The sequence below is a fragment of the Atractosteus spatula genome, chromosome 7, assembly GCF_055471065.1.
Source record: "Atractosteus spatula isolate fAtrSpa1 chromosome 7, fAtrSpa1.hap1, whole genome shotgun sequence".
In the NCBI taxonomy this organism is placed as follows: Eukaryota; Metazoa; Chordata; class Actinopteri; order Semionotiformes; family Lepisosteidae; genus Atractosteus; species Atractosteus spatula.
In genome coordinates this window covers 9231809-9246618 of record NC_142712.1, presented here as the reverse complement: position 1 = coordinate 9246618, position 14810 = coordinate 9231809, and the positions used below count along the sequence as shown (strand labels likewise).

General features: G+C 35.3%; 1 protein-coding gene across 4 annotated transcripts in view; it reads left to right on the top strand.

Moving 5' to 3' along the window:
• Positions 1–14810, top strand: part of tenm4 (teneurin transmembrane protein 4) — a 157547-nt gene that overhangs the window by 54233 nt on the left and 88504 nt on the right. For all 4 annotated transcript variants that reach the window (XM_088921983.1, XM_088921982.1, XM_088921981.1 and 1 more), the window contains 3 exons: positions 6288–6458; positions 10067–10281; positions 12598–12808. In XM_088921983.1, the coding sequence (XP_088778109.1) occupies positions 6288–6458; positions 10067–10281; positions 12598–12808 (597 nt within the window). The remainder of the gene's footprint in view (positions 1–6287; positions 6459–10066; positions 10282–12597; positions 12809–14810) is intronic.

The following is a 14810-nucleotide window of genomic DNA, read 5'->3' as shown; positions in this document are numbered from 1 at the left end:
GAAAAAATATATTTAATTTTGAGTTCAATTAATTATTGAGTAACATAATTGGAAACTCTGGCTGGGCTGACTAATGAACTCATTTGATGCTCGTAAGTGTTTTGATTCGCCAAATTCGTTTCTGTTCTGAAGCTTTATAAAATAGGTTCATTTTTAGCCGTATCAAATTTCAGACATAAAAATGTGAGTCTTCCCAGTGGTGGCTCTCTCCTTACAGAATTAAGCATCTGTTCTTCTTTATAAGATAAGTTTGAACCTGAAAACACTTTAACTGTCCTCAGCACAGGCTATGAACAAGATATTATTGCAGTTTAAAGTCAGCGTCTTAGAAATATAAAATTAATAAACTTCTGAAGAGTAAAAATAATACTGTTGTTTGTACTACTTAGTGAAAGGTTTGAATCTGTCCTCTTAAAACGTCCATTGTACTGCTTTGCACAAGTTCACATTACAGTAATGACTGTTACTTGATGTTGTAACAGTCAAATGAAATAGCGTCAGCATTCAGTGGGATTGTTGTGGCAAATTTCAGAAGTGCTGTACTTTTTAAAAAAGTTTTTCGCATTACTGCGTAGTCACTGCTGACGAAGTGCTATGTCATTTTTTGACAAAAAATGTCGAGTTTGATGTCTCAAAAGACGTCACCACAGCTCCTCAGTGAACTAACAAGCATGAAAAATAAAGGATGTTTCATTAGACATGTCTTGTCACACTTCAGATGTACAGGCATGAAAGGAAAGATTTACTGTATTACCCCTTAGAGTCCAGTATAAGATGGACTAAATTTTTTGATACAACCTTACAAACTCATTATTTTCTTAAGAATGCAACCTTAGAAAAATTAGCTATAGCCAGTTTTGACACTGAGAATCATAAAATCATGCTGAAATTTCTGAGAGATAACCATTACAAAATAAAAAAATAGCTCTGGTCTTTGTGAGAAACCATTTTGTTAACCAATTATACTGGAATTTAGTTCTGCAATGTTATACTAAATGAAAGACATTGAGAAAGTCTTGAATAGTCTTTACAGATTTTTCTTCTTTGGAAAAATATTCATAATCAACTGGCTGAGATGAGTGTGTTGTGCAGAGAGCCACTGATGAATTTGCCTGGATTACAGTATAGTTGCAATTAAAGCAGCTTGGTCTCATTTAGATTACAAAGCCCAGCTGATTTGGAAGCTGAAAACTTGAAGCTCATTGTGCTAAGAAAATATGAATGGCTGTTTTTATGAGAATTACAGCAACTTATATTAAGATTGTGTTAAAACTGAACTGTCCTTTTAAATAAACGGCCTTTGCTTTTTCTTTTCCTTTTGCAGGAGTTCTCTGCCTTACAAATTAAAAAAAACATATTGACTAAAAGCATCTTCAAATTTAAAAGTGTAACCTAAAGCTGTCCAGCAGTGCAAGAAATTGTTGTTGGATTACAGAATTCATAGCATGTGTAGAACAGTTTAAAATGTACACTGTTGATGACGTTTTGCATCAAAGGATCTTGAACAATTGAAAGCCAAAGTTGGGGTTACAAAACACCTTGTGGCCTGGACAGCACACACTACTGTCCGCTAAGCTGCCTGCATCGTGCTCAGCATAATAACTGTATGACATAGCTGCTTTTATACAGTATGTCCTGCTGGGATTCCGTATATGGGAAATTTAACACTAAGAATTATGTGCTTCATCCAGGGTTTATACATACATAAAACAGGATTTCTTGCTTTCATATCCTCAGCACAGCACTATTTTGATGTTCCACTAAATGTACAATGTAAACAATGTAATTTGTGGTGTAGGAGGTGGACAATTTTTTAGGATGCACTTTCTGGAAAAACAATTTGTTATGCCATTGTCAGAGTCGCACTGGAAACCAATAAAACATAACATGTTTTTTTTTATAAAATGAGTATATACTTCCATGTGTGTTTTATGAGCAAATCTATCCAAAAATATCAATTGGGATATAAAATACTTTATAAGAATGCATTTTGCATATTAAATATCTAAAGCAAAAAACAACCTCTTTCAAGGTCACTTGGGTTTAAAGGAGCAGATGTGCTTCTTAAATTATTATTCCCTTGAAGAACATACTTTTTTCTTAGTATTTTCAGTCTGAAAACCCATCTGCTTTATCAGTAAATGTGATAACTGAATAAATATCATACCATTTTGGTAAAAATTGACAGGACAAGAAATTGTGATTGGTAGAAATGTTAACGTTCTGTATGTTTATAGTGGATTTGTCTACCTTTGTTAACAGATTAGCTCATTGGGAAGGTGTAGGTGCAGTTAGGTGTATGAGGAACTGAAAAATGCCACCCTCACTGCTCATCCATTCAAGTGACTAAGAGGTATTAATTAGCCATATGTTTGCAAATATGTGGAGTCTAACTACTGGCAGATAAGCAAAATTAATGGTTTGTAAAGCCAAGGCTATGGTTTAATAGACTTAAGAGGATTTGTTTTCCATTAGATGTTGTTTAGTTTGTTTTTGGATTTAAACTATGCCCAATATATTTTTCAGCTGAAATAAGAACAACCATAAGACATGCTTTCTAATTCCTGTTTTCTGTAAAGAGGTGAATTTGCATTTAGTTTTTTGTGTAGACATATATAATATTTAGCCAACCTAATATTCAGATTCCATGAGGTGTCTTGTAAACTAACAGGAGAAAAATAGCGCAAGGGCACCGAATTAGATTAGGCTAAAGAAAAGGGTTGTTAAGAAGGTCAGCACACACATTCATTTATCATCTTCACTGAAGACTGTAGTCTTTACCTGAATTTAAAACACATTTCTTTATCTAGTCCTAATTTTTTTTGTTCTAAGATTGATGGCAGCAACTTTCAAAAATGTTTTTTTCTTGAGTGAAATACTTCACAGGCAAATTTCTGGCAGAGGCATAGAGTATCATGAGGCAGTTAGGCCAGGATTGGGCTGTGCAGCAGAGTGATTACTTGGAAAACTCTGCCCATTTCTTTTTCTTCCTTTTTGGCAATTGTTCAACCAGTATATATGTACTCCTGCTGTCTGCTCTTCCGCCTGATGTAAAACTACAAGAGACCATTTCCACCAAAGCCAACAACATGACAACATTTGAAAACCAACCGATCAATCTCTCATTGAATGCGTTTAACTTTTCAAAAGATATTTTCAAACTGTTCTGAAGTTTTGTTATACATGTACAAGGTATTTGACTAAATGGAAATTTTTATTGTTGTATTTTTTTATTCTCATAAACACCATCCTGCTGTTGGTAGTTATGTTTGTTTGGGAGGTTTACTCAGAAGAACATTAAAAAAGGTACTAAATGATTCTCCACAGACAAACTGGAGTTAAACCCAAGACTAGGTCCCATTCCACCAGGCCAGCAAGACTCACTATTCACTTTCTATGTAGAATCCATAGAATCAGATGGAGGGTGCATTCCTAAGAATCTTCAAAATGGCTATTGATTTGCTTAGCTGTAGGAAATTACTTTCATTATGTGTTGCAACTGTTTGAAGGGTCTCATAATTTCTAGTCAGATATTCAGTAGTATTGGGGTCAGGGAATAAAATATTGTCACGAACAAGGACACATGTAATTAAAGATAAGTTATTCAGTGGAGAACACACTAATGTTATTTATCAAAACACGTCTGAGCCCATCAAAACATTGTTTTTAACTGGGCATTGAGATGCTAACAGTTAAAGGTTTCAACATTTACAGATACAGTAAATGTTGATTGTTAAGGTTCTTTAACTGACTAACCAACATGTAACAAATAGGATAAATATTGTATTCAGTAGGGCTGAGTAAAGACTCCTTTTATTTAATCTCAGGTAAAGCCATTATATCGCCTTCTTATTTTTATAAAAATCTTAGAAAATTCTTATTTTATAAAGTGATGCAAGTTTAAAATGTTGCATTTTTCTAATTCTTTTTTTATCCTCTGATCATTCATGTCTTTATTTAAAAATACTCTTACATGGTCTAACTATTGTATACACATACAGTACTTCTATAGGATTGAGACTAACTGTCAGTTTGATACTGTTGATTTTTATAATTGAGTTATTGAGAATTTCAGCAATTTAACAGAGCCTAGCATTGTATGGACTTCAAATCCAATGTAGAAATGTTGAAAGGAATCCACTGTTACAAATCCGTCACATGTTTGGCTTGCCAAAATGTCACTTGGAGCTCCCAAGATTAAAGTTTAAAAAAGAAATACTTTTATCTGCACAGTAATAATTTGACAGCTCTATAAAATAGTATGCCTTATCAACTCTTTCAACATCCAGCGTTTCATGCCAGAGCTCAACCTCTTTTTCCAAAGTCCATTTTTATATCTTACAAAAAGGAATAATACTTTGCAGATAAAAGTAACATGGACAAAGTTAAGTTAATTTAAATGAAACTTAATTATTAAATTATGTATTTAAGTTGATCATGTTTTACTGTACATTCAGTTAAATTCTTGAGACTATGAATGGAACATATTATAATAGGGAAAATGGTATAGAGTTTAAAGATTGTGTTTAAATTCTCAGTAACCCATACTCTCAAGATTAGCTTAAAACTTAGGTTAGATTACTCTCACAATAAGCTTCTATTATTGTATTTGTAACTTTTCATATTTAAAGTTGTGCAGTGCTGTGGCATAGTTGTTAGAATTACTGCCTTTCAGTTGTAGGGCCCTGGGTTCAGTTTCTGGGGTGGAGTTTGTAGGTTCTTTCCATGTTCACATGACTTTCCCCCAGCAGTCCAGAGACATACTGATTAATTGGCTTTGGTGTGCGTGCGTGCGTGCGTGCGTGTGTGTTAGTGTCTGCGTGTGGCCTGAGGTGGACTGGTATCACATCTAGGTTATTACATCTAGCTTGCTTGCTGGAAAAGGCTCCGGTTTCCCCACAACCTGTATTGGATAAAGCAGTTAGAAAATGGATGGATGGATGGATATTTGATGTTTAAAGTCCTAAAAGATGGCTGATGGCATATTTCTAAGCACCTCCACATGAGAAAAATACTTATTTAGTTACTTAGTTAGTTTTTTTCTGAAACTGGATATATCATTCCAAGGAATAGTATGTTGTAAGCAGTTCAGCCATGCAAAGATGACCAATTTGAACTCAGTTGGCTATGGCTATCTCTATATAGTTGGAATGAAAAAAGGAATTCAGCTACTGAATTACCAGGAAACATTTTTAGGGTTGGTTTTAAAAGAGTACAGGGTAATTTCTGCAGTTGATCTCCTCTTCTTTGACATAAATCTTAATATATGAATAAATATTGCATTTTCTGGACACAGAGACAAACACATCACCTTACCTCGTCTTTTTATCTAGGCACTAATTTCACACATCATAATTGATTTGCCTGGTTATTTATTAGAACGCCAGGGAGAACCAACAAACCAATAAAAGAGCTGTAATGTGTTTCTGGGCTTTCCGCTGACTGTAGTGTTTTGAGGGCAGCTTATGCTTCACTAAGCTCGTCTTTTCTCTTTTCTTCTTAGCGATCTATCATGGTTACCCCTTCCCCCACTGTGTCCCGCACTCCATCAATCTGTCCCAAAGGGCATTTCTTTTGTTGACCTTGTGAAATATCTTTGTGTCTTTTTCTGTCTTTAGCATTCATTCTTTTTTGTTTCCTGCTGACTATATGATTTCCTTATCTTCCCAGCTGTGGTGTGAATTAGTCAGGTAACAGTGATTAGAACAAAAGTTTTGCTTTAGGGCAAAATACTTTTGTGTTCAGGAGCCCTTAGAGTTTAGCATCCATAGTTTAAAAGCAACTGGATGGACAGTTGTGGGGTTGTGAAGATGACCCCTTTGACCTAAAACAAGCCCCTTCTCTTGTGTCAGCATCTAAGCTTTTAAGGTTAGCTTTGTTTGATGTTTATGCATATGCATGTTTTTTAAATGTTCCTTTAGTTTACTTCACTTTACAGTACAATTTAGTTGACGTTACTCTATTTTGGTACCTTGGTCTAAAAAAATCAACAAGTTCAACCTGGAGCCTAATTCTATCCTGGGCTTCAGTGCTTCTATACAACATTTCGTACTATTTCAGCAAACGTTACCTAAGGATAACGTGCAAGTATTTGGTAAATTGAGTTCAATTCTGTAATAATTCCATTCTGTCGTACATAATTCAGATCTGTATTTCTGTCCGTATGCGTTTATTCCCCTTAATCTATTCACCCCTAAACTTTTCAATGCAAAAGTTCATTATGTCCTGGATAAACACCCATTATAGACTGCATGGTTTTTCACTGTTATATTCTATTTGTGTTTCAGCCATGCACCTGTTTGGCCTAAATTGGCACCTGCAACCCATGCAGAGGCAGATGTTTCAGCTTGGAGAAGACAGTGATAGCAGCCTGCCAGTGCCTACAGATATGGCACAGCCACCCCTGGGAAACACAGGCTTAGAGCTGCCTGACAGAAAAGGCAAAAGCCCAGATGATGGTAAGGAGTGTGGAATGTCTGGATGTTTAGCCTAACTTTAAGCATGTATTGTAATGTAATGTCCCCCTTATCCTCTCCAAAGACATAATCTGAATAACCAGATGCCAACCTTATTATAATTTTAGCCTTTCAGAAAGCCAATTATATATTTTTTGTATTGAAGAATGCACAAACGTGAGCTAATTTGTTTGAAGCTTTTTGTTTTAAAGTATTTATTGCTTTGTATTCTTTTCAGTCCATTTTCATTCAGATTTTTTTGCATGTGCTTGTGTACTCATGTGCACAAGGGAATGTATAATGTGCTAATTGAAGTAATTTCTTATGTTTAAGTTACACATGCAGGAAATAGATATCTATTAATGATGAATGTCTTTAACTGCAAAGTGGTAGTAGATTTATCACCAGGTATGTGCTACTGCACTTTATGTTGTTGAGACTGGTAACTGAAATAGTATTTTATTGTTTTATATAATCACTTCCATGGAGTTTATTCTTGATACTGATACTTGATACTGTTCCAATATACAGTTCTCTTCCAAAAGAAAGTGCCCAATTCTTTCTTCAGTAAAGTATGATTAGAAAATATTATTTTTCCACCAAAGAAAAGAAAAGAAACTTCTAACAGTTAATGACACCAAAGTACTATACTGACCATTCATTTTTATGGAAACCTTATCTCTGTGAAAAGGGAATTTAGCCAATACCATCCAGACTCAATAAACAAGTAATAATCCAGTATTTCCATACAGTATATTTTAAAGAAAAATAGTAATTGGAGAATCAGAAGTTAAAGGGGCTATGCTGATTTAGTTCTCTCAGAAAGAACAAACTGGAGTGCTTAATCTCTCATCCGATTTGGAACTGAGACTGATTCCAGCAGCCCATGGCAATCTGCATTGTAATCCAATGAGAAGTCATGACAGTGACTGTGAGTGGAATAATATGATCTGTTCCTGGAAGGAAGCACAGGCAGCTTTGGGGATTCTGCAACCAAAGGCTGGAAGGGGATTAGTTTCTCTGTCCCCATCTAAAGAGAAGCATTCCTTTCATCTCTTAATTTGGGCTCTTTACTGGCAACAGAAGAAAGGATACAACAGTTTGGCACTATCCCCATGGTATTGAAGGTTATACAGCATAAAAGTTTGCTCAATCCCAGTCTTTAACAAATGGTCTCAATTTGGTCATCTTAATTGCCTCAGGAAGTGGACAAAGGTGCAAAATCAGATCCCCCACTTATCATATAGATTAATCCCAGAGTTGGGTGTTTGAGATACCAGACCGTCAAAGTTTTTTGTAAACATTGGTGATAGAAAAGGAAAGCCTCCTGAGGCAGGTCTTTGTGAATGGCAGCAGCAGTTGAAGGGAAATCAATAACTATGGCTTTCTAATTCTGCCATATAGTATAGCTTTGTCAAGCAAAATACAGCAAATCAATTTATTTCAACCCACACATTTATATGTGAAACTGTGTGTGGGTCAACAGACTGTGTATATGCGCACACATTCACGTTTGCACTTCAGATGTGTCTGTTAACTAGACATTACAGTCGAGGTTACATTATTTCAATAATCATTACGTTGTGGAGGTCAAGTTGTTTGGGTGGAAATTAGGCTGAATGTTCTCATTTGGGAATTTTGGTATTCTTTAAAATGATGATAATTCTTCGCATTTATATATAACTTTTCATTCTAAAGGATCCCTGAGTATTTTATTTATAGTATGGGACCTCTTCATATACTTCCAAAGTATAGCACAGAGATCTTTAATGACCAAGTAGCCAGGACATCATTGTCACAATATTGGGACACTAAATTTATTTAAAAATTCTTGTCCAGAGGGAATAATGACACTTAGTTCCTTAGAGGTCTCCCATTTCTTTACTCAGATCAGGTTACAGGGTGGTTGCAGTAATTGCGACAGTATATAGACACTATAAAAATCTATAAAAAGACACTATAAAAATCTGTATAGGTAATAAAAAACTTAAATATAAACTTAAACTTAATATAAACTTAAATCTTTATACTTTTATATAGCCTTTCAAGACGATTTTACCTGTAGGTGTCCTAAAATAGCTGTCCAACATAGGTTGATGTTTTGTCCAAACCTTGCTTGATAGATCAACCGATATGTATTGCAGATATGGATTATTTAATTTCAGTACATTTGTAATATATTAAAGAACTGCTCGCTCCAGGTTTAAATGTCAATTCCTTCTAAATTGGGTTGGTTATTATTAGTTTTGTATTACATTTGGTATTAAAACTTTAGCTGAAGAGACATGCCAAATATTTAATTATCTGTGCTGAATTACAGACAAGATGTAATTTCAAGATCTGTGAATTTCTTTTGGAACTTTAAAAGCTTTTAACTCAAGATAAATGACATTTGCAGCATTAACCTCAAAACACTAATTGCTCATTTGCAGCTTAGTTATAAAACAGAAATATCCCTGTGAATATTTGAGTAATCTGTCATATCTAGAATGTGCATTGATTGAGAATTTGGTTTCTCGGGCTTCTGTAAATGGTAGGTGTGCAGGGTGTCTTTTTTCAGGTGTTGCACATCCTAAATAATTAACTATTGGACAGGAGAGAGACTTCCTACCATCTGCTGTAGTTTGTGTAGTTTTATGCCATTCTGTTTCCTAAATCCCATGGGTTCTGTTTTGTGGATGTCTAGTTTAATAGAAATCACATTTAAATTTGGCTCTACTTCATTGGCAAGCAGATGTTGGCATTTCCATGCAGTTTCAATGAGTTCGAGAGATTTTTAAGCATATGGAACTTGCTACTATGCCTTATTATTATTGATATTTGCTGGTAGCCTTCAGAAATCTTTGAAATAAAGTAATGGCACCTTATTGGTAAAGGCAATACCTCAGAAAATACCGAACATATTAAGTATGGCTTAAAAAGTTGAATTAAACACACATTTCAAATGAACATTTTTATTTTTTGGGTATTTATTATCCTGGACACTTTATAAATCAGCTTTAAACCAGTATAATCCAATTTTCAATGACTGGCACAAAAACACATATATGTATTTAGACATGTCTAGTAATACAGTATTCAGTATCTGTTTATTCCCATGAGTTCCAAAGCCACCAAGCATTGTCTGTCTAGCAGACAGTGGCCATTTGCATCGTTTGGTTGTGTTGTGGTGTTTGACCAGCTATATTATTGCTACAAAATCTACCCATCCATTCATCATGGCAACAAAAAAAATTCTAGAGACAAAGAAGGAAAGAGGAAAAAAAATACTCCAGAGCAGATATTTGAAAAGACAAGATCAAAAGAAAAAAAAACTACAGAGGTGCCTTAATTTTGTAAAAGTAGTGAATTGCAGAAGTTTTCTGATATTCTAAATATCACTAGATTATATTATTTTACATTCCAGGCTTGGGTAATCCAGTGTGATTTTGTATCTGAGAAAAAGTTTATAATGCATATGTATACCACACTAATAACCGACTGTTTCCTTTATACCGTATGGCTATTGAAAATCCCCACAACTGGATCACAAATGTTTCGTTATTAATTAATTATGTTAATTCACAGTTAATTAACCAATTACTACTAATTCACACATTCTTCTGTTACAGTTAAACCTGATGGTATGCTCCCAGAAGACAGCTTTATAGACATGGGAGAGATTGACATTGGGAGAAAGGTCACGCAGAAGATCCCCCCTGGAATTTTCTGGCGATCCCAGGTGTTCGTCGATCACCCCATGTACCTCAAATTCAACGTGTCATTGGGAAAAGATGCTTTGGTGGGAATTTATGGAAGAAGAGGCCTGCCTCCCTCTCACACACAGGTAACTGAGAACTGCTAAAAGTTTTGAAGTGTGGCAGGAGATGCCTTACAAGGCATTCGATCTAGTAGGCAAAAATGAAAGAGTTTTCCGAGCAGAAGACGACAGACTGCAGAAGTTGAAAAGAATGTAAGATTACTACGTACACCTTTTCAGTGACTTGACTAAAATCACATGTACGTAAGAACATAAAACATAGTTCTTTCTAAGTTTTTAGAATTGTAAATTGCGGCTTTTGTAAAAATACAGAATTCTCCATTCAGACATTAAACAATTAATCTAAAAATAATTGTGCTTGTGCTTATCTGCATGCTTACAATTTAGAAGTAAAACAATTGTTTTTGTCCTTTTATATTATTTTTTATCTCAGATTTCCATGCAGCGAAGTTAATTTTGCATGTACTCTGATCATTCTGAAAATCCATAAAATTCTTTTCACGCAAATCTGTATTTTTAAATTATAAATTAGAAGTTGTATACCTTCACTAGAAAAAGAAACGGAATGACTAACATAATTACAGTCAGTAGTTTAAACCATGTTTTGAAATACTTTTCCATAACCAAGAATTTTTTTTAAATCAATTGATGTTTTTGAATTTTTTTTTAGTACTCTGAAAACAAAGTTGTTTTCTACACTTTTGATGCCATGGGGGGGGTGCGGTAACCTGTTGGGTTAAAAGTAGGCAGACTCGAGACAAGAACACACCTTAGGCAAATTATACTGAAAAAAAAAGTCACTTCCTTCTATCAGGGGTAAAAGTAATCCCCAGATCAGAGAAGCTGGTCTACACTGATAAAAAATGTGTATCACAAAACAAGAAGAAAGTCATCTTGTCAACATAGTAGAAAACAAATAATTTTCTTTTCTCAAAAACTAGAAATATACTTTTCTTCTCAAAGCTGGAAAAATAAATCTAGTCATTTTTCTTTACAGAACAATTCCAATCTTGCCTTCTTAATGATAAAAAATCTGTAAACAGCCTTAGTATCTAGTCTTTCTTTTATTGCTTTTCTTCTTCGTATACATTTACATTCCCTTTTTCTGAATAGAGAGAAAAGCTATGGGTGCTTGTTAAGGCCATTTTATCTTCCTACTTTTCCTGGCCTCTTTCAGTCTCTTTTACAGAGTGATATATACAGGTCTCTTACTTAATTCTTTAGGATTTCTTTGTAGTACTTTGCCCTTCTTCTCTTTTTTTTCTTGTGCTTCGCTATAGTTTAGTTTAATACAATAATAAATTTAGTTTTTTAATATAAAAAACTTTTTAATAATGATAAAGATTTAATTGTATTAAATCTTTATTCGTAAAAAATAAAAATTTTAATACAATAATCCACTTTCTTCCAACCTGCTCTCTGTATGTTCTTTCTCCAAATGAAAATTTGTGTAATCGCCAAATACTGTCAAATGTAGTTTGTGTGCAGTAAGCAATGAATCGCTTTCCCACTGTTTCTCCCTGGGTTCGAGGTTTATAGGCCTGTTGGTAAGAACACACCTCTATCTTCTTAAGTTCCTTGTGGCAGTTTACATCATGGTATCTAAGTCTGTTCCACCATCTTAATGCAGTCAGAAGTCCTATTGAAGTCTGTGACGCTCTTCCTAATGTACCTTCCATTCAGTACACTGCCCCTAGTGGCATCACAATAGATAAATTAAATTGAGACTTTTCTATGAGATGATTTAAAGTCAAATGAGAAAATTTGTTCTTTAAATTTATTTCTAAATGGAGTATTCTGAAAATATTAACATTTGTTTTCACTGTCCTTAAATTCTTCACGTTTCCTTTCTTTACAATAAACTTGTTATTACTTTACTTTAAAATAGTGTTGTATGACTTTTTTGTTTCACTGATTTGTCAGATATAGGATTTATGTATCTGGAAATTATTACTTTGAATTACAGAGAGTTATTGATCAATAACAATGGAGTTACTGTTTCTGGTTTAAACCAAGTTTAAAATAGACTTTATAAATCTGGTTTAATAGCAAATTAACTGTCAAAAAATTTCACATAGCTGCCTATTCTGTGGGTAATCGAGGTGATGTTGGTGCATGGTCAGGCCCAAATTTTGCCAGTTGTAAGAGCTGCTGAACACCAATTTGCAATGCAGACATAGGATTAAAATTTAGCAAACTATTAAGTGAGAATACTCTCATCTTACCATTTGTCAGAACAGAGTGGGCGGCTCTTTTTAAAAAAAACTATACCACCACACCTGGCATACAAAGGAGAATCTTCCCCATGATAGAAGCCCCTTAAAAAATGAAGGCTTGCCACCTGCACTGTCTCATGGTAATTTCAATCTTCTGTGTCTTCAGTTTGACTTTGTGGAGCTGCTGGATGGGAGGCGGCTGTTAGCTCAAGATGTGCGCGGCTTGGAAGGACCCCCAGGCCAGCACCGGAGCTTGGTGCCCGTCATCCACCATGACACGGGATTCATCCAGTACATGGACTCGGGCATCTGGCATCTGGCCGTCTACAATGATGGCAAAGAAGCAGAGCAGGTCTCCTTCATTACCACTGCCATAGGTGAGGTACTTGGCCTGCCATCTGCCTGGGAGATCACTTCTGTCTCCTAGGAGGTTTTCCACAACTATGATTTTAACTTTTTTTCCTAGAGCATTACTCATTTTTCATTTTTAGTTAAAAAATGTGATTGCTAATGAAGGTTAACTAAGGACCACAAGAAGTTGGCGGGAATGGTCAATGGTTTTTAACCTCCCTGGTACAGAGCAGTGACTTGGATATGTCTATCTCATTGTGAACATATAATGTGGTCATTAGCTTTGGTGTCTTGCACTACAGGGATTTCAGGCTTTTGATAATGTGCGTAGAACGTTGCGGCTCGATTTCAATGCCTGTGATTGTGGCCTGCCCCTAATGTTGTTTCAGGTCATTATTTGATCCAATTTTCATTTACTTTCCATTCACAAATCTCGTTTCCTACAGTTATACCTATCAGCCCACAACAGATTCAGATTTCTGTCCTTTTTGTTGTATAAGATACAATTCTAAGACTAAAATGCCAGGTTTCTTTTTCAGGAGGGGGGTCGTATGCGTTTTATTCCCGGCTTTTATTTGGGCTTTCACAAATAGCTTTGATGGTATCATTTTAAAGGGAGGTGACAAGCTTAGACGTTTAATGCATGTTTACTGTGTGTTTTTTCTCTGTTTTGCTTCCTTTAATGAAAGTTCTATAGCCAGAGCCCATCCATGACACAGATCTCTTGAGCAGCTGACTGATAGTAACTTTTAAACGTTCCAACACGCTCACGTTTATTGGAATAAAACCAGCAACCAAAGATGAAAAGAATGCACAGTGCTACCCTACTGAGATCAAGTCAGCAATAGAGGGAGATTCAGAATATATATGATTAGAAGAGAGTGGAAACAGGGGACCTTGTTTACTGTAATGCTCAGCACCTCAGCGGGATAGAAGAGAGGTACCTTATGTAGGTTAGTTTTGCTGAACAGGAGTGTACTGTAAATCTTTGAACAAAAAATGAGCCAAAAGCCTTGAGTATTCCAGAGACTGCACGAATGAGATGGCTGTCTTAAAGATCCAGCGACAGAGCTCAACAACAGCTGCTGCCTCTGGCCTTGTGGACAGGGCTGATTAGGTCACAGTATACCTTAGAGCAAAGGCAGAAGAAAATGTTTCCCTTTTTGGAAATAGGTCGTTGTAGCAATGTCCTTCAATAGCAAAAAACTAAGCTTGTTATTTTTTGTTACTGAATATTTGGTTAAACAGCATGATATTTAGCACATTTCAGTACATTATTTGTAGTTATTAAAGATAAGCTCATGTAAATGTGAAAATTCATTAATGTTTTTCTGTTCCATATCAGCTGCAAACTACTTTAACCACACACAGTATCATTAGGGGGTTTCTTGGAATATAACCATAAAAAATTGTGTCATTTTCAATAGAATGCATCTGACACATTGGAAATCATGGACACAGTACTTAATGCAATTTATGTTACAATAAAATACAGCAACATAAACACAATTTAGACAAAAGACAAACAAATACATTGTTTAGAATATTGAAACCTTATCTGCTGTTGAATATTGCCTCACATGTCAAGCCATGATTCATTTGAACTTCCTACCATTTTTATTTCTGTTGTTAATTTCAGTCATTTTGTTTCTTTATTTGCCTCTTCTCGACCAAGGTTTCTGAACAGCTACACACATTCCTTATTTTTATGCCTTTTGCACAGCTTGAAATGAAAGACAAAGAACACATCTTACTTTTTCACTGTTATGGGCTTTCTCTTTACCTTCTTTAGTCATTTTTTTTTCCACCGGTACAATTCATCCACATCTAAGTGTGTTCTGGTGATCTTGTTCCTGTAAATTCCCCTGGAGCAGACTGTGTTTTGCTTCAGTCATCTGCTGCTCACTAACAGTGCCTTCACATGCACCCTCCCAGCGCAGGCAACCTTTAACAGTTTTCAGGGCAGAATGATTTTTAGTCACTGCTGTTTGCCTCCAGCCAGCTTTCAGAGGTGCTGCTTTCTCTGGC